Source organism: Olea europaea, chromosome 11, assembly GCF_002742605.1.
Source record: "Olea europaea var. sylvestris chromosome 11, O_europaea_v1, whole genome shotgun sequence".
NCBI lineage: Eukaryota > Viridiplantae > Streptophyta > Magnoliopsida > Lamiales > Oleaceae > Olea > Olea europaea.
In genome coordinates, this window is record NC_036247.1 from 10,341,249 (window position 1) to 10,361,508 (window position 20,260).

A 20,260-nucleotide genomic window follows, 5' to 3' on the forward strand; every position below is an offset into this window, starting at 1 on the left:
CGAACACGAAGCAAAGAAAATTGAAAAACACGACCAACCACGTATAGACCGAGTTATAGAACTATGACTTGATTTTTCCAGTTACCAATGAAAATTCATCGAATTTCTTTATAATTTCATTAGATATTTCAATAAATTTAACAGTGAAGGAAAGAAGTAACAAAAAACACGTCTATGTAACTAATATCATATTTATTGAGAATAAAGTTTTACTTTTGTTGTTATCTTGCAAGGAACTAGACACGGCAACATATAAACATCTCATGTATTTCTCTATCTTAACCTTGCTAGACCAAGATACCAAAATGTCAATAAAGTAATGCATGAGCCGAACTAAATACTTTTACAAACATGTGGAATTAATTTGTATAAATTTTGAAAAGATCTTGAATTTCCAGCCAAGCCAAACACGAGCCCATCATGAATGATTATTCTGAAATGGGAGAAATTAATGGTGGTCATCCAAGTATTCATCAATTTCATGCCAATGACACATCAATTACACTTCTAGTTGTGTTCATGCCTTCTAATTTGAAACTTTCCCATTTTTATTTCACATTACTTGAGTAAGGTTGAAGACACTGAAAATGTGAAACAATTTTAAATCTAAAGCATGCCAAGACTGTTTTGAAAGAAACCTTTATTTTAACTACTCACAACTTTTATAAAATCCGATGAAAACGAGATTCTCTGCATAAACGAATCACATTTTCCCAGCCCAAATTACCAATTGTAAAGGAGAATAATCTTTCAAGAATTCCTTTTTCATCTCAAGAATACGGCATGGGTGTAATGGTGCTGGTTTTCTGCATGCTCTTTTCATGGATCTTCCTTCACAGGTTTAAGCAGAGGCATGCCAAAGGTCCAAAAACGTGGCCATTTTTGGGGGCTGCCATAGAACAGCTGATGAATTATCACAGAATGCACGACTGGCTTGTCAAATACCTGGCTCGGTCGAGAACGGTAGTCGTGCCAATGCCTTTCACAACATATACATACATTGCAGATCCAACTAATGTGGAGCATGTCCTGAAAACAAGCTTCTGCAATTATCCAAAGGTGATTTTGATCAACGACAAAATAAACCACTAAAAAGAAAACAACTCATTTCATATTTAATTAATTTCATTTTCCACGAAAGTCACAAAGAATCAAATTTGTCTGATTTAGACTTAATTGTACTCATTATGCATTTCAATTTTCTGGGAAATTTATTTTGATATAGAATGGATTGATTTATAATCCCAATTTTTCGTTTCTCTATTGAAGGGTGAAGTATACCATTCATACATGGAAGTTCTGCTTGGAGACGGTATTTTCAATGCAGATGGTGAGCTCTGGAGGAAACAGAGGAAGACTGCTAGTTTTGAGTTTGCTTCCAAGAACTTGAGGGATTTCAGCACCGTGGTTTTCAGAGAGTATAGCCTCAAACTCTCTGCCATTCTGAGCCAAGCATCTTACAGCAATCAGCAAGTAGATATGCAGGTAATTTCTACATGTTTAGATGTGGAAGCCCTGTAGGATTGAAAGAAGAATGAAAAGAATAAAGCATTTTTATTAGGGTTAAACTACGACCCCTTATGGTAACATCGAAGGATTTAAGTCTTTTAGAACAAGAAATCACAATAAACTAATCAAATGATTGATATGGTTGACGATATATGATCTAGTCGAATTTTTCTTCACTTAATTTGCCCTGGACAACATGTTTCAAAGATCTCGAGAAGAATTCACAGTTAAATGCAATCTTTTTGGCTAAAAGGAAATTAAGTTGTCTTTTTCCTTCCAGGAACTTCTAATGAGAATGACTCTAGACTCAATATGTAAGGTGGGATTTGGTGTGGAAATAGGAACATTGGCTCCCAATTTACCAGACAATCTTTTTGCCAAGGCCTTTGATACTGCAAACATTATAGTAACTCTTAGATTCATTGACCCTTTGTGGAGAGTCAAGAAATTCTTTAATGTGGGATCAGAAGTTATCCTTGATCAGAGTATTAAAACTGTTGATGATTTTACATACTCTGTCATCCAGAGGAGAAAAGCAGAAATAGACAAAGCCAGAGAGTATAATAAAGATGAAAAGGTAACCTGATTTCAACTTTTTATTACCAGATAAAATGGTCTAATTATACACTTGTTAGTTTCAATGTTGACTATTTATTTCATAAATATGATCAGATCAAGCATGACATATTGTCAAGATTCATTGAACTGAGCAAAGATCCCGAAAACAATATGAATGATAAAAGCCTGAGAGATGTTGTCCTAAACTTTGTAATTGCGGGGCGTGATACCACTGCTACAACACTTGCGTGGGCTATCTACATGATAATGTCCCATGAAGGTGTTGCAAACAAGCTTTACTCAGAACTAAAATTTTTTGAAGAACATAGTGCAAAAGAGGACATCTCATTAGATACGTATCATACAGAGGGTCCAGAATCATTCAATCAGAGAGTAGAGAAATTTGCAGGACTTTTGAACTATGATTCCTTAGGGAAACTGTATTATTTGCATGCTGTGATTACAGAAACACTTCGATTATACCCAGCAGTTCCCCAGGTTAGAGATTTCTTTAATTTAACGCATTTCAAGGGCAGAAAGTGATTGAGGAGAAAATGATTTACAGGATCCCAAAGGCATATTAGAAAATGATGTTTTACCAGATGGAACCAAAGTAAAGGCTGGAGGCATGGTGACATATGTACCATACTCTATGGGAAGAATGGAGTACAATTGGGGTCCAGATGCAGCTTCATTCAAGCCTGAGAGGTGGCTCAAAGATGGGATCTTCCAAAATGCATCTCCATTTAAATTCACTGCATTTCAGGTACATTTCGCTACAATTGCGACTAACAAATCCTGAAATGGTAAAAAAAGGTACAATCATTACTTGCCTATTGTTAAAACCATCACTTGTTGAAAGTAAATTGTATGCATGCAGGCAGGACCAAGGATATGCCTTGGGAAGGATTCAGCATATCTCCAGATGAAGATGGCACTGGCCATTTTATGTAGATTCTATGAATTCAAATTGGTTCCAGGACATCCAGTGAAGTACAGGATGATGACAGTTCTGTCTATGGAAAATGGAATGAAGCTAACAGTCTCCAAACGATAGTAATTTCTTGAGAAGACACAAATCGAGAAGTGTCTGTTTACATTGGTCCAGATAGAAACAAGCAAAGGTCTCATGTAGACTTCGGGACTTCATAAAGGCCGCAGTACAATCAAAATCAACGAGGGAAACTATGTATTTGAACTGTTAACATATGTATGTTTAAACTAGTTTTAGCATTGCTGAACTCTTCAAAAATCCGAAGTATAAATCTTTTGTGTTCAAGCCAGGCCAAATCGTATTAGTAATCGGATAAACATCAAATGACATGGAAAATTCTCTAGCTTGAATAGAAAAGCAGATCGGTAAATATAATTTAGCAAAAACACAAACATAAGCGGTAACTAAGTTTGAAAAATATGAAACTTGTGCAGTTATGCCTCACTCACCTGTAGCATAATCGACATGGTCGCTGTTTGAAAAATTATTATTCAAAATCCCAGTACCAGATTCAGTTTCTCATTTGGAACCAAAAGTTAATTGCCAATCTGATTAGTAAAACACTGGAAATTGCATCAACAGATCACCGATAATAGTCATAGAAATGGATAATACCTAATTGATGCAAGTTAGGGCTTGCACCTCTAGAGTAGCTGCTGTATTGTCGTTTGTCTCGCATTCGACGGTCGTTTCAACTGCAGAGGAAGTTTTATAGGTTAATTGTATTGGTGGTCACCCAACTTTTATTCAAACTGCAATTAGATCAATTTATGTCACTTAACTTTAATTTAATTGCTACTATATCACTCCGTTTAGATTCTTCATCTATGTAACAAAACATGCTTAATTAGTCGTTGAAAATAATGTATGAGTACACTAACATCATGTGAATTAACTTGACAAATCAACTGCATACAGCAATACAACTTATAAAAATTTTAAGGAAAAAATGCTTTAAAAAAAAAAAGCATTAATGGTTAGCATTTTCTTTACACGTTAACTCAAAATTAAATGTCCATTAATTTCATAGCAATATGGGGTTATGGAATTGAACTTAAGGACAAGAATTTTATCAAGAACAATCCAATGATTAAATAAGTTTATCGCTATGATTGTAATTTAATTAAAGTGAAGTGACACAAATGTAATTCAACTAAAGTTAAGTGATTAGGTTACTACATATTGCAGTTAAGTGACCTAATTGCAACTGCAATGAAAGCTGGGTTACCATTAGTACAATTAGACAAAGCTGTATTGATAATAATAATAATAATAATAATAATAATAATAATAATCATAATAATAATAATAAAGACATATTTTAAAGAGGAATGCTATTTACTCTAATTGAAATTGTAATATCAGTTTAGATAACGGTATTGCCCATAATCTAGTATCACCTAAATTGATATTCCAACTCCAATGAGCCTAAATATCACTGCTCTATTTTAAATGTTTATTTCATTATATAGTCCTAGACGTATGCGATATAGATTAATTCTTTTTTATAGCCCATCATCAATTGTAACCTAGATTGAGATTCCAATCCCAACAGCCCAAATATCATTACTCTATTTTAAATTTTTATTTCATTTTGTAGTCCTAAATCGTATGCAATATAGATTAATTCTTTCTTATTTTTATTATCATTTTTCAGTTAATCTTCTAATTAATTTTTCCTTTATTAGGTTGCATAAACCTTGTTTGAACGTTTATATAACTAAACTAAACTAAACTAGCTCTCAGTCCAACAGGAACAGAAAGAGTCTAACCTCAATCCAACTCGAAGGGTTGTATTTGGTACTCATTTCTTTAAAGATTCAAATTTCAAAAACTTTGCTACTTGAGTGAAAATAAGCATTATCTTGTCCTCTCTAGATGCTAATTGACTTAGTTGTACAAATTAACTTTCAAGAAAACATCCAAGCTTGTTTTCAGACCAACTTATCAGCTTGTTCTGTCGAAAAAATCGACTTGCATAAGTTACTTTTCAAGTTCTAAATGCAACTTATTCCAAAATAAATCGCCAAAAAATTTAGTAATTGAAACAACATCTGTACAAGGTTTGAGCTTGAATTATATACAACTAAATCAATATCAGTTCAACTAAGCTCCAAACATTTTCAAGCTGGAACAAAGGCTAGAGCTCCTCGTGTAAACAAATGAAGAGCGCCGCATCCTAATCTCTCATGTTTAGTGCAATTCGGAGAGTGAGTCCAATCAATCATCTAATTTCAGGTTACTCCTGTCTGATCTCAATGATGAAATAAATCACATTACATTAAGAGCGATTCCTTAAGAGCTATGTCCACTCTCATAAAGTTTTCGACATTGTCTCACACATAGAATGACTCTCATTAATTTAGTACAGTACTAGAACCCAAAATAAAGAACACTGTTAAGGAAACAGGTCTTGTATAAAGACAGAAAGTACTGCTAAAATTAAGGACTAAGAAACTCACTTGTGCCATTGCCCGTAATAATGTGACTCTTATCACTTTTAGCCTGGGTATAAACATGGTACTCATTTCTTGCAATCATAATAAATCTGACATGTGAATAAGAGATTGAAATGTAGCCGAAGATGACTCTCCGACATGACAACACCAATGAATATTGTGTCCTAATAAGAAATACAAACATTTTTCATATAAACAAACCAGTGATTAGCTCACCGGCAAGTCATCCTTGGCTTCACCATCCATACATCTTATCCACATGCAAGACCATTTTTCTGAAGAATCAAGAACACTCAAATGCGTGTGACTGGATAAGTATTTGATTTAAGCTATGATGTTAAATTTGAAGAGATTTAGGGTGACATACTGTGACTAGAAAAGAGAAAGCTCAGTGGTACTATTGGAGATCATGTAGGGGTAGAAATATTTTGGGCATTATCTTCTTCATCTATTTTTGTATTTTGAGCTGTTAGAAAGCGATTATTTCTAGGCACATTGCCGACCGATTGAAGCTATCCACATGCAGGAGAAAACCCTTCCTATTGCTTTCTAATGAAGTAAAAGAATGATATTTTTAATAAATTTGATTTCGACTAAGTCAATAAGTTTTTAACTCAATTTGGCGCGTTGCAACATTTACTGGAGTTATTCCAACTAAATGAAGTGCATATTATAAAACGTGACAAAAATTACGTTTATTGTCAACTAATTGTAACTATTTATTTGGATGGAATCAAAAGTATATAAATGCAACCACCACTCATTTCTATCTATTTAAAAAAAAAAATTCATTTGACAAGTTTATAATTCATTTTATAAAGAGATTTAGTAGTGGGGTCCCATGAAATGTGTCGATAATAAAAATGAACAATAATTATGAATATATAATTGAAATTAATATTTGATTGACTAAATATATAAAATAATTTATAAATTGAACTGAAACGGATTGTTAGATTTTAACTAAGTGACTAAATGGAAGCAAAAGGGAAACTTCGGTGGACCAATTTCAAACAAAAATAAAGTTTGATGAAGCACAAAACTTGACTATAAGTTCAATGGCTAACAATGTTATTAGAATAAAATCGGCATGTTCAATTGGGAAATTGAGAACTAGTTCAAGAATCAGTGCGATTAGAGCATTTTCAATATGTTTTATAGATCGCAGTCTATGTGAAGTATAAATAGAAAGATTTTTCATCCACGAAACATTGATATTTGATTAATTGACATCCAAGTTCAAATTTAATCTCTAAGAAGTTCTATCTATAACTCAAATTTCATCTAATGAATATTTAATAGGGAGAAAGAAAAATAATAAACACGATTGACAAATGCAACAAACATGTGTGTGTGTGTGTGTGTGTGTGTGTGAGAGAGAGAGAGAGAGAGAGAGAGAGAGAGAGAGAGAGAGAGAGAGAGAGAGAATTTAAATTTTGCTTAGTCTAAATCTAGATGATTATCTTATAATGTCGGCGAGATAGCCTCACTCAGATTATATTGAGGAGATCATTTTCAACAATGTTTATATTACTAACTTTACATTTTTTATTTTTTTTCACAATCTACATTAACATTGAAGCATCTTATATGAAAACAACTGAAAATTTAGAAACCGGTAAAACGAGCTATGAACAAGCCCAATTCACCCCCAAATTTTATGATTATTGTTATTATTAGTTTAGACTCCTTTGCTTTAAGATTATGTGACGTCATTCTTGAGTATGATATAAATAAAAAATTTCTTCTTACCTATTGTTTGGTGTATTTAAATATCAAATTTTTAGTACATTTTTGATGAAATTTAATTAAATGTATGATTGTAAAGTCACGAGTTCCATAAAATGTGATTTTTAACAAAACTTTGAGACACACACTAGGGCTTAATAAACTTAGAGGGTAAGTAATACCAACATGCCAATAACAGCATCAATTCCAATTTAATCAAAGATCCACTGAGCTCTAACACCAACCATTCAACAAAAGTTAAACAATATTTTGATCTCAAAAGAATCTCAACTCTTTCATTGCCAGCTACAAATTCTTGTTATCCAAATCGAATCAGTCCCCAATATCAATGGAATAAATTAAATTACAGATGCCCCCATTTATTCTATTTAGTCATCAAAGAGTGCAATCTGTGTTTTTGCCTTCTACTGCAGGTCGAATTCTCCAGTAGCTTATCGACTCTAAGATCAGGTACACTTCTTTATCTCTTGACATGCAGTGCTCGATTAGACGAAAGTATCAACACCTTAACATGTGCACGCGTGCGCGCGCACATGAACACACAAACCAAATTGTATATGATTAGAACATAGCAAGCATCCCGATTGGGAGGCATATGTGTATGAGTATGACAAGGTTTAACATGATAGATAGAAGCTATAAGTAAATTTCAATATTCATGCTTAGCACTACTAAAACTGTACAAGTTTACAGTGTTGCCAAGAAAGTATTATCCAATGTCAGGGGAAAGTGATCAAGCTACTCAGGAGAAAATTAATCTTCTTAATAGTACTCCAGAAGTTCAAGAGACTGAGAATTCATCTCCGGGAGATCAACAAGATATCGACGTAAAGGACGAAAATCTCATGCCCGTCCAGCAGCAGGAGGTACATCGATGGACAACTTTCTTTATTCTCAATCATCATATAGAAATTCGAGTCCAATGACTTGTTTAGTGTGATGTTGGGGTGCAACAAAGTTGCTATATATGTAGCCCATGGTTTGGATCACTCAAATGATAGTGATCTAATGCCATAAAAAAGTTTAATCTGACCTGTCCTCACTGGAACACGAATATATTTCAGATGAGATGGTTGAAATCCGGTTCTAATGGTTTGGACTTTTTTCATAATTTTCTTTATGTTATCTGTCTATTTTATCAGGAGGAAATAATTAAAAAAAAGTATGGAGGGCTATTACCAAAGAAAGCTTCACTGATCTCCAAGGTAATCAATTACACGTTCATCACTTGTCAATATCCCAAGGAGTTCTAAAGTTCATTTGCTTATTCGTAACTTTGACATTTTCTGCCAGGACCATGAACATGCTTTTTTTGATTCTGCTGATTGGGCTTTAGGAAAGGTAATTTTTCTTCTATTACTGGAGTTTTCCTGTCAATTAACTGAACAGAACAGAACAGAACGGAGAAAAAGGATTCATCGGTGGCTAAAAAATTATAGGGAATAGACTTAGTTTTGAATGCTTATATCATGACATTCATCATCGTATGACAGCAAGGAGCCCAGAAGAGCAAAGGACCACTAGAGGCACTTCGCCCAAAATTACAGGTGACTTTGGTGCTTCATCACATAACTTTACTGATTTCATCTTCCAATTGGACCTCATCCTTTGACAATTTAGTAAGCATAGCACTCAATATTTTCTGCAAATACTATGTTACATCAAGAATATAATCAGGTATAGCACATCTAAGACTTTCTTGAACTGTATTCGAATTCATTTGAAAATTTAAATGCTAAGTACATCTACATTAAAATGGACAAGAATTAAGCTTCATTTTCTTCGGTAATATTATCTAGTCTAGTATGGTTACTCGTATAATTGCGTCTGACTTTTCCCGAAAAATTTCATAGCCGACACCACATGACCAAGTGCGTTCAAGACGGACAGCTTATGCTCGTACAGAGGATGGCAAAGGTATGCCAAACCCGACGTGCCATCTAGCTCATAAATTATACGGTTTTACGTTCTCTTTTTAACAGTTTAATTAATGCTACTTTTTCCTCTCGTGGCAGATGGTAGCATCCACGATGATACTAATCCTAAAGAGGATCAAAGCATGATATTGGATAAGACCACCGATTGCAGTGACTGTTGTGAGGATCACAATTGCCAAAGCTGACAATGTTCCGTTTTAAGCACTGAACTTATCCTTCTGAAAGAACCTTCTTCGAGTGATTTCTTGAGTGAAATGTATCCGTCATCCATTTTTGTAATCTTGAATACATAAACATGGTGACACAGATGAGTCGCCACTCCTTTATTTCTCGAAGGCCAGTAAGGTCTGTTATTTATGTGTCAATTTTGCCCACGAAATTACTTTCGAGGCAAACCATCTTAAAACTGATTACAGCACGTGGAAGTCAAAGCAACCTCGAAAGGTCAACACTTAGTGTCCGTTTGGCTCTCTTTAAAACTCATTAAATTATTTTTCCTGTTACTTTTCAACCCATGACTGTCACTTTTCTCATCCATTGACAGTAGTTTATTTTAGTCAAATGGACCGTTGAAGTAACTGGACAAAAACACCCTCTAACATCAATAACAGGAGACAAAATTTCCCCTCATTCGATCACCCTTATCCACATTCCCATTGGTTAGTGGTTGTAAGGATATTACTGTCATTTAGGCATATACAATGAAGTGAACCTTCTATTATTAATGAAAATCTTTCCCATACATTCTGAACAACTTGACACATGGAGCCGCTTTTGTTTAAAAAATGTCAAATAATGAGAATTAATGAGTATTAATGGGAGCCAAACAGGAGCTTAACAATACCTGGACAAGCTCATGTCAAGAGAAAAGTAAATATATTAATCACCATAAAAGAATTTAAACTACTATCGTTAACAACGTTGTACCTACTATGTCATCAACATAGGAAACTAGTGACAACTCACGACATTTGCTACATTCCTCATGATGTGCAAAGTGATATAATTTTATAGCATTTTTATCTGAAAAAATTGTAGATCTTAAGCCTTTACTTGTTAATATAGCCGTTGACAATTTGTTTGAACTCGTCAGGGTCGTACCTGTGCTTTGCATGGCCTGAGGCGAACTTCGAAATTTGGGTTCTAGGCCCTAAGTCGTAGCAAACAATCCTTTTTTTAAAAATAAAAAATAAAAAATTAAAAGTTTACGAAATTAAATTTGTTAACTTAAATAAACAAAAAACAACAAATAAATTTTTTGATGTTCCTTTCTTCTCTTTTCATTAAAGTATTTATTCGTTTCTTTTGAACACATGGGCATGGTAGGTTAAAAATAAAAAAATAAAAATAAAAAATGGTAAAAAGTAAAAAATGGGCCCCTAAAATTCTGGGCCTGAGGCGGAGGCCTTTTGGGCCTCCCATTAGGTCCGACTTTGGAACTTGTGACTAAAGGGCATTGTGAAATCAAGAGTAATGCTCAAATTCACCGGTCCTTCTACCATCCTAAAAACTTGCCACTGGCGGAGAATTATCGACGTTATAGTTTGACAACAGAATTTGACAAGAACATTAAGTTTTGGTGACGATGAAAAATTTATAATGCACCATTGCTGGTTCTCCGAGTTCAACATGTCAATGTTTATATTGCAAAGACAAAGTACCATACACAAGACTATGAATATGAATTGCTTGTAGTTGTAGTTTTTAGTGTTGGAAAATTACATCGATATCGTGCATATTATATTTACAAAAATATATCGTTTATGTTCACATAATCGAAACGTAATTTCGACTTACCAAAATGGATTTGAAGAGCAAAACAATAATAGTTATCGAATCCGAATGCATGGATCTAGATTCAACCATTTCGATTCTTGAACAAAAGCAAATCATTCTTTGGATTGAACTTGCACCATAAGCATATAAATAATGTTAAACATTTTTTAAAATCAAAGTATAATTAAAAGATATCAGAAAATGAAGAAAGAAAATGCAAGTGATGGATATTAGCTGAGGCAAGTGCTGTAAACTTTCTCCTTAAGAGTGAAACCATAAATTCGCACCACCCAAATGGCCTAAACTCAAGTTTCCACCTTCTTCTGACTCCTCGGATTTTCCATTTTTTCTCTATTCCATTCATCGTATTCTCCTCATTATAAAACCCTTCCTTTGCATCTCTTCTTTTTTCTCTTCCACCAATATTCGCCATTGCTTTCTCTCCTACCCTTTGTGGTTCCTGAAGGTGGGAGTTTGATATTCTGCTGAAGAAAACAATTAGTCTTTGCTTCAATAGGCTTCTCAATTAGTCGTTTTAAAGCGTAACCATCGGGATTTCTTTTCCCAGATGTGATCAATGAGTTAAATAGGTCAAACCCATTTTCTAACTTTTCATTCCTATTTGAATCAACCTGAATTGCAGGTTTTTTCTCCTTAATTTTTTGTTCATAACTGTTACTCAATTTTTTGAGTTGTAGGGTTGGAATTTGATTGTAAAGATTGATTATGCTTTGGACTATTCAAATGGTTGCATTGAAGTTTACAAGGCCTGATGAAGGAGAAGAAGAGCACAAGACTCTACCTTGGCCACTGAATTTTCCTAAAGAACAAGATGAAATGGGTTATTGGAAATGGTAGAGTGAGAGTAAATACGTGTAAGGTCCAAAATTTTATACTATTAAATTGGTTGATGTAGCCCATTTAAGAAACAAATTATGGAAGTTCGGTACATGTAAGGTTATAAAAGTCTAAGCCATAAGTTATTTAAAAGTTCAACAATTAAAAACATTAAGTTTAAGTAAATTACAAAGATTCATTGAAATACTGGGTTGTCATAATGATCATTTATATGGTATTTCACATAAGCAACCTAGGTTTGAATCATCATGCAGGTGTTTTTATAAAATATTTTTTGAGTTAAAAACTTCTCATTTTGCACATGAAAAACAATTATATCGAGTTAATTGGATATAATAATTGTTTTATCAGTGGGCGTTCATAGAGATATGTTACAAATCATATGAATAGTTCATTTTCCTCTATTTTTCATTATGTAAATATTCTATAAGAATTATTTTTAGTTAAAGACTCAATTTAACAAAGTTAATCATAATATAATTCTTTCATTTTAGTTTTTCATTAAAAATGAAGGTTACAAGAAGAGGAGAGTTACCTTTTCACTACACCTCTCTTCGAATCCGAATTTACTCTTATTTTTTTCTCAAAAATGTCTCTATATTAAATTAAGTTTAAAGGAATAGTAATGGTGTGAAAGATAAAGGTTTTTGCACATTTTGTTCATTTATATCTCAAGAAAATCAAAGTAATTAGTGCTATGTATTTACTCTTTCTATTCATTATGAGTGTGTGTGTGTGTGTATATATAGACACTTGTAATGTGTGTTAGATTTTTTGAAACTATGAATAAAGAAGTTTATGTATGGCTGTAATCGATTTCTATGACCCCAAGGGATTCTTAGAAATCACGAATTATCCGGTATTCATCTACGTGAAATGTTAAATTCTTTCCTATCGCTTTGTATATGTGTTGTTGCGGAAGCTCTCTTGAAAGATCTTCAAATCGGTGATTTCCGGGCTCAGTCCAACGCATCTTTCTCAACCAACAATCAGTCCAATCGGTTCCAAACCACAACCAATTGATTCACCTTGGTTGCTATACAATCTTACCCATGTAGGACAAGAAATGATGATGATTTATGGCCACAAAGGCTAGGAGAAGACACCACAAAGATATACTATGAACGAACCACCAATTGCACACGTTATATAAGCGTTTTAGACATTTTTGGACACCTTTTTTCTCACACAAAGGGGGGTAGCCGGGGTTCACTATTTCTTCTCTCAAAATCACACAATTATCATTTGAAAGTGGATAGGGTTATAGCCAAATATATACTCTAGGGTTAGGCTTTAAGTTGGGCCATTAAAGGGGTAAACGGGCCAAGATTCAAGCCATCCATAAGGAATACAATTGGGTCGGGTGTAGCTAATGAACTTGGTTGTTGGACTTATTTCATTCATCGGTCTATACCTATGAAATAATATTAACCCACGTTAACATTATAGCTCGGGATTTATTGGGTATTAAAAAACCCAACAAATTTTCACCTTGATGCCCAATAAATCTGCAAGCAGTCAAAACACATAGTTAGCATTTGCATAATCAAGGTAGCCAATAAAATTGAATTACAGACCCTACCTCGTGTTTCCAACTTGAAACACATACCATACCTGTTCCATGTACTCACTGGGGTAAGGTAAAAAACACTCAAGTAGAAGCAAATATTTAACAGTAAACAATCAAGAGCAAATACACGTGCGATGACGATATACTATAGGATAACACACATAGATCTTTTCAAAAATACGTTCACATAGAACCATAGATTAACACCAAGTCAATCAAATCACGGTCAACCACATATGCGACACATGCATAAATGACCCTAAGAAAAGATCTCACCACACTTATCCTATCCCATTCCGTGTTGCTCACACCTCGGGAACACATATCTCCTCTTATCGCCCACCAAGCTCACTAGACAGATCACTCAACTCATGTCTAACTGGCAAGTCACAATAGATTCTGAGTCCACGGGATAATCCTCTATCTCCACATCACTTCTCCCAACCTACATGGATAATGGGTCTTCACCTAACAGAAGTGATAGAAGTGCCTCTCTCACACTTCATCTGATCAGGGTCACTTTCCAGATAAAGGATTCTAGACATTTGATCACATCTCCACTCGTAATCTAAATATCACAATCCACATCCCCGGTACAAACTACCATGTACCCCTAGGTATCTATACTCCACCTCACCAAAAGACACACAATACACTGCTAATGCATCCTAACCTACTATGCATGCAAGCAATTACACCAAGTAATCCTAATGTCTCAAATTCATGCAAATGCGCATATCAAACACATTGAGAAGTAGCAGATAATCACGTAACAAAATTTAGACAATCACACACATGCAGAAAAGGATCACACACAGATGTATATGCAGTGACTATGTTTACACATAATAAACCTTACTCGGGTCATAACTAGACCCCTCAACCAAATTCGTCTCACCTCTCATCTTATCCTTCAGCTTATCTTTCTTCTTGGGACAGTCCCTAATAAAGTGTCCAGACTTACCACAACTGTAACACCTCCTACCACTAAACTTGTCTCGTTCCTTGCCCTTCTTTTTACTACCTTCATCACTCGAGTCACTACTCGAATCACTATTGTCTTGAGTTCTACCCAAATTCATTTGCTTAAACTTCATTCTACTCCTCATCATATGTAACTCACCACTCCTCTTATCCTCTTTTTCAGCCTTAATCTCCATCTCCTTACTCCTAAGTGAGTCTATGACAATCTCGAGTGTTAAGGTATCCCTACCGTACTTAATTGCATTCTTAACCTCTCTATATGACTCAGGCATGGAATTAAGTAAAATAATAGCTTTATATGTTTCAGACACCTTTTCATCACAATTAATGATGTCTTGAACTAATTTGTTAAAGACATCCAGATTGTCGTTAAGATCTTTTGAAGGATCCATTTTAAAATTGAAAAATCTTTCAAGCAAGTACAATTTAATAGGAGTGGACTTAAGCAAATATAAGTCCTCCAACTTTTTCCAAAGTTGTTTAGTAGAATCCAATTTTCCAACTTTTCTCAAAACAGTATCAGACAGGTGTAAAATAATTGAAGTGTATGCAAGTTCATCATACTCATCTTTTTGTGCTTCTGTTAAATTTACAGGAAATTTGCCATTTATGACTTTTGAAACTTTTTGTTGAACCAAAATACCCTTCATCTTTTGTTGCCAAATTGAAAAATCCCCTTTTCCATTAAAAATTTCAATTTCAAAGTGTAAAGACATTTTTAAAAATTAGAACAACCAAAGGCACAGATACGTCACACAAAGTTATCCTATGGCCTCAATATACACCGTTCTAGATTCCTTGGGTTTCGTAAGATTCACGATCTTAGATCAATGGAATGTTCGAACGGGTCAAGTTTAGGTATTCTAACAGGAAAATCAATGCAACACGAAGGTATGTAAACAAAAGTTCAAATTTCCACGCAACAAGTCTCACACAGTGACTATATGACAGGTAAAGCACAAAATCAACTACCAATTTGCAATCAAAGCTCAACACTTCAAAAAACAAAGCAAATAATTCCTAAATTTTCTAGCACAAGCAATGGTTGCCAAGCAATGACAACCCCCAATCCTATTGATCACCCCACACAATGATCTGCTAGTGCTGAAATTAAAATTGAGATAAGCCAATATACCAGAGCGGACCAATCTGAGTCCGTAAATTATGAGACACGCGAATTTAACACTTTAGGACCGTCACTATTCGTCCTAAAGTCTCTAGAAATTGCAGCAATCAAGAAATCACAATCGAGTCCCGAAGAACAATGCTATCTAGATTCTTCTGTGTACCCTGAAACAGAAAACTTTCAACACGAAAAATGTCCGAAATAATATGAGGAACAAACTGCCTAAAGGGACCGTCGCCAGAAAATACTCCACAGGCCGACCAAGTCTCTGCTCGTGGCCTCCATGCGCCTCTGCCACACGCCTCATCCGTCCACACGCGCCTAACCGCCTTGATCACCACCACCTGCACGTTACACCAGTGGTCTCCGTTTTCCCAAACTCCTTATGGATTGGTCAGAAAATACCAAAACAGGGGCTAATTTTTAACATTTTTCTGGACAGTTTTTCGATCTGATTTTTGCTACGTTTCTGCTGATTTTCTGGACGATTTCTGGTAGATTGCACGAGCCAAAACCTTCACGTTGAAGCTCTGATACCAATTGTTGTGGAAACTCTCTTGAAAGATCTTCAAATCGATGATTTTCGAGCTCAGTCCAACACACCTTTCTCAACCAATAACCAGTCAAATCGACTCCAAACCACAACCAATTGATTCACCTTGGTTGCTATGCAATCTTACCCACGTAGGACAAAAAGGATGATGGATTATGGCCACAAAGACTAGGAGAAGACACCACAAAGGTATACTATGAAAGAACCACCAATTGCACACGTTATACAAGCGTTCTAGACACTTCTGGACACTTTTTTTCTCACACAAAGGGGGGCGGCCGGGATTCACTATTTCTTCTCTCAAAATCACACAATCATCATTTGAAAGTGGCTAGGGTTATAGCCAAATATATACTCTAGGATTAGGCTTTAAGTTGGGCCATTAAAGGGGTAAACGGGTTGAGATTCAAGCCATCCATAAGGAACACAATTGGGTCGGGTGTAGCTCATGAACTTGGTTGTTGGACTTATTTCATTCATCGGCCTATGCCTATGAAATAATATTAACCCATGTTAACATCATAGTCCAGGATTTATTGGTATAAAAAAACCCAACGTGTATGTGTGACAAAAATGGTGCACCAAGTGATACTAGCCCTACTGAGCTTAAAACTCACAGCTTCTATGTTAACAAATTTTTCAGATTAAAGGATTGGTCGAGGAAGTGTGATTTACGTGGATTGCGGAGGATTCAAAGGGAGAAATGTGCTTCATTTGTGTAGTTTGTCAAATTTGAAGAGTTTCCAATTTTTACTAGTTATGCAACTTATATTGAATTTTTAAAAGATGTTAGTTTATCTTTATTTAAGATTTTCTAGTTCTTTTTCTTGATGTGAACATTTAAATTGTTATTTAGTTTATGCATGCATATAATTAAAGTTGTTGAAGAAGTTAAGATAAAATGCTAGACTTGTAAACAAAAATTTTCAGCTTACTGCATGAACTTTGAAACATCATTTTAGATAGATTTTTTTTTTTAATTTTTGGACAAAACTAGTGAGGTTTGAAAGCCCTACGAGTCATCTATCTGTTGGCTTTGGAATCAAATCAATTGAAGGTCGGTAAGATAAGTTATGTTATTTTTCGTGTACTATATTCAATGTATTCGAGAACGGTGTTTTTTTGGAAAAATTGCACTAGCGGTCTCTAACCTTTTCATTTTTTGTAGAATTTACCCTAACTTTCATTTGGTGTCATCGAGGTCCTAACATTTCGTAAATATGCACTTGAGGTCCATTCAGACAGAAATCGTCAAAAACACCATTAGTTGACCGAAAAAATTAAGGAATCAAAACATCAAGGTGTCAGCATCCAATAAAACCATCGTAGTAGCAGATAGTTCAAAGAATTTTCTCGATCAACTGACGGTGTTTTGAACGGTTTCCGTCTAGATGGACCTCAGGTACATATTTATAAAAGGTTAAAGACCTTTGCTAGCACAAAATGAAGGTAGTGATAAAGTCTGCAAAAAATAAAAAGATTAGGGACTGCTGCTGCAATTTTCCATTTTTTAACATGTTTGAGTGTCTATTGGAGTACTTAAATGATCTTTAAAAATTCTGAAATTTTACTATGTTGTACTATGAGTTTAGAAAATACTATAAAAAATTATAGAATTATAAATCCAATAAATGGCCCAACTAAGCTTGATCATTAGATAGCGCGTTGTTGAATTTAACTTCGTTAATGCACACTTACTTTCATTTTAACCCTTCGTTTTCAGTTTCATTATTTAACAAATCAAAGTTATCTACCTTAAGTCACTTGTTTCCAATAAATTTTCAAATTAGTAATATAATGCAAGGGTAACTAAGAAGTTAAAGGGAAGTTAAGAAAATTTCAATTTAACCTGAATTTTTGAAAGAAACAAAATGAACATTATTATTTTTGTACTAATTTCAAATTTCAAAATTTAGATCGTTACAATATGTGTATGAGGGGTTCTATAAAGTTTTAGGAGTGGCAATGGATCTGGGTTGATGAGTTTCGAGGATTTAACCAGTTTTGGGAATGCAAATGTTTAAAAAAAAAAATAGATTTGAGTGACTTTGTGTTGTTGTTTGAGATTTGAATTATTTGAGGTGATATTTGTGGTGGCGATGGTGGAGGATGTGATGTCAGGTAGATGGACGATAATGGCGGCAATAACCTATTTCATGGGTTTTGGTGTTGGGTAGGGGGTGGGGACAGGGTGTTTGGAGAAGATCGAGTCATTTTTTTAATTATTTTATTTTGGAAAAAGTAAATTCAGTAGTTATCCTTCACTTAATTTGTTAAATTGAGTCAAACATTGGATTAGGAGTTGACTAATGGATAAGTGGATGGATTTTCTCAAATGATCTCCAGCTACAATGAAAGTTAAAGGTTTGGGACCGCGGTCGCAAAAATGAAAGGTTAAAGTGTATTTTTCAACAAAATGAAAGGTTTGGGACCTCTACTGCAATTTTCCTAAAAATACTATCATTGTAGTTGACTTTCTTCTTTAGAAGCTTTCTAAATTTTGTTCCTTATTTGGGTTTCCTCGTGTAGCAAGTGGTTCAGAGCTCTATAGGTTAGTTTTTGAATGATAAAATTCAATATTTTTTATTTTTTTTTTATTTTTGGAGTAAGTGTGAGTGCGTGGTGAACTTATATAACTTTAGAAATGAGGGCTTGAGTTGGGGTGAGAATCTCAAATTTAAAAAAAATAAAAAGCAAAACATTTGGTTCTCTATTTTTTCTTGGTCACCTATCTGGTACTTTCAGCATTCTTCCTATTGTTGTTCATTTAGGACAGAACATTTTGTGCATTGATTCTTTTGATGTTTCGATGCATGGTATTCGTGATATTAATATTTCTGCTCTGATTTTAAGTGTTTGGCTTTTTGCGCACTTATGTACTTCAACAGGGAGAACATTCTTTGGTCTGGTGATAATTGTGCTCGTTTTGCCTTTTTCATTGTAGTTGCCAAGTAGGAACTTGCGTCTGGGTGCAAGTTTTTTCCAAAGATTGAAGGATCTTTAAAATCAACTTGATATGAATAAAACTGATACTTCCTCCCCAATTTCTCTTCCGTCCGTCTAATACTTCTCCTTCCATCTCCCCCTCTTCTCTTTTCCCACTCCTTTCTCTTCTCTTCTCTTCTTCTTTTCACTTCCCCTTCTCCTATAATTCTACTATCTTGTTTTATTGCATCCTACATCACTTAAGCTTTTGTGGGGCTAACAGTTGCATAATTTTTTCAGGTTATACTTGAGTGCTGATGAAAATTAATTTACTGTGAGAAGCCTGATTTTTTGTGAGAAAAAAAAGAATAGTCCCTTAGTTCCTCTGAGCTTTTCAACTATTGTTTGATTTGAGCAGGGATTAGGTCTCTTGTTAATCTTGCGAATGGCTAAAATTGGATCCCTTTGTTGTGTGGCTGCAAGGCCACATGGATCAAATATGCCCAATAAGAATTTGTCTGTGGAGTCACATAAGCCCTACTGGCGAACTAATATAAGCTTTTCACCAGCGCCTTTAAGATGGGATTTTGGTTTCCAATATGAAGCGCTGTCATTTGGTTCTTGCGATGGCGTTCAACTGGCCTCCTCTGCATCATCAAACAGCAGAGGAAGAGGAAGTCAGATGAGTAAATTCTTAACCCCCCCCTCCCCAGAGCCGGTCCTGTGATTGTCGGGGCCCGAGACGAAGTCCATAAATTAGGCCCCCGAAGAAATCAACGTAAACACAAAGTTCGACGAAAATTATGGAATTACACCCTTGAGAATTCCCCCGTCATAACTCACGAGCCTGAAATAAAAATTTAACATCAAATACCAATACAAATTTGAACATGATCATCAAACTTAAGAAAATAACAATTGCACAGGAGCACATTTAATCAAACTTAGGGAAATAACACATTTAATAAGAATTAATCACCATTAAAACAGTGTCATCAACAAAATAAATTACTTCAAATTTATCTTTTATAGGGGACAACCACACGGAAGCAATTTGCCTATTTACATAAATTTATATCTTCTACCATTTTTATCTTGAGAACTTAATAACTGAAATAAAGCAAAGAAATTGAAAAACACTATTCTCAAAAGACCCCTCCACAATAAAAGAAATGCCTTGAGTGAATTAGCAAGGCAAACAACTCAAAAGATACCACTTATTTACTTCCTATTTCTTCATGGAAATGAGTAATTGTCCAACA

General features: G+C 34.6%; 3 protein-coding genes and 1 long non-coding RNA gene across 4 annotated transcripts in view; 3 read left to right on the plus strand and 1 right to left on the minus strand.

The window, feature by feature from the left end:
- The first annotated feature begins 224 nt into the window (after positions 1 to 224).
- On the plus strand, positions 225 to 3,350 carry LOC111403331 (cytochrome P450 704B1-like). Its single transcript, XM_023031789.1, has 6 exons — positions 225 to 1,059; positions 1,270 to 1,485; positions 1,790 to 2,086; positions 2,182 to 2,565; positions 2,633 to 2,833; positions 2,948 to 3,350. The coding sequence occupies exons 1-6, from the start codon at positions 784 to 786 to the stop codon at positions 3,122 to 3,124; spliced, it is 1,551 nt and encodes a 516-aa protein (XP_022887557.1). The 5' UTR covers positions 225 to 783; the 3' UTR covers positions 3,125 to 3,350.
- LOC111403332 lies at positions 772 to 5,538 on the minus strand. Its single transcript, XR_002704441.1, has 5 exons — positions 5,524 to 5,538; positions 3,511 to 3,756; positions 2,667 to 2,865; positions 1,282 to 1,515; positions 772 to 1,043 (listed from the first exon to the last, which is right to left on the minus strand). It is a non-coding gene; the product is annotated as an uncharacterized LOC111403332 (long non-coding RNA).
- A 1,933-nt stretch (positions 5,539 to 7,471) lies between these two features.
- On the plus strand, positions 7,472 to 9,571 carry LOC111403333. The gene is made up of 7 exons (XM_023031790.1): positions 7,472 to 7,719; positions 7,963 to 8,135; positions 8,412 to 8,474; positions 8,563 to 8,610; positions 8,763 to 8,816; positions 9,123 to 9,186; positions 9,285 to 9,571. Exons 2-7 carry the CDS (start codon positions 7,986 to 7,988, stop codon positions 9,389 to 9,391), a joined length of 486 nt encoding a protein of 161 aa, XP_022887558.1. The 5' UTR covers positions 7,472 to 7,719; positions 7,963 to 7,985; the 3' UTR covers positions 9,392 to 9,571.
- Positions 9,572 to 18,711: 9,140 nt separating this feature from the next.
- The window catches only part of LOC111403334, a 5,816-nt gene continuing 4,267 nt past the window's right edge, over positions 18,712 to 20,260 (plus strand). The window contains exon 1 of the mRNA XM_023031791.1: positions 18,712 to 19,703. Within this exon, the coding sequence (XP_022887559.1) occupies positions 19,444 to 19,703 (260 nt within the window). The 5' untranslated portion in view covers positions 18,712 to 19,443. The remainder of the gene's footprint in view (positions 19,704 to 20,260) is intronic.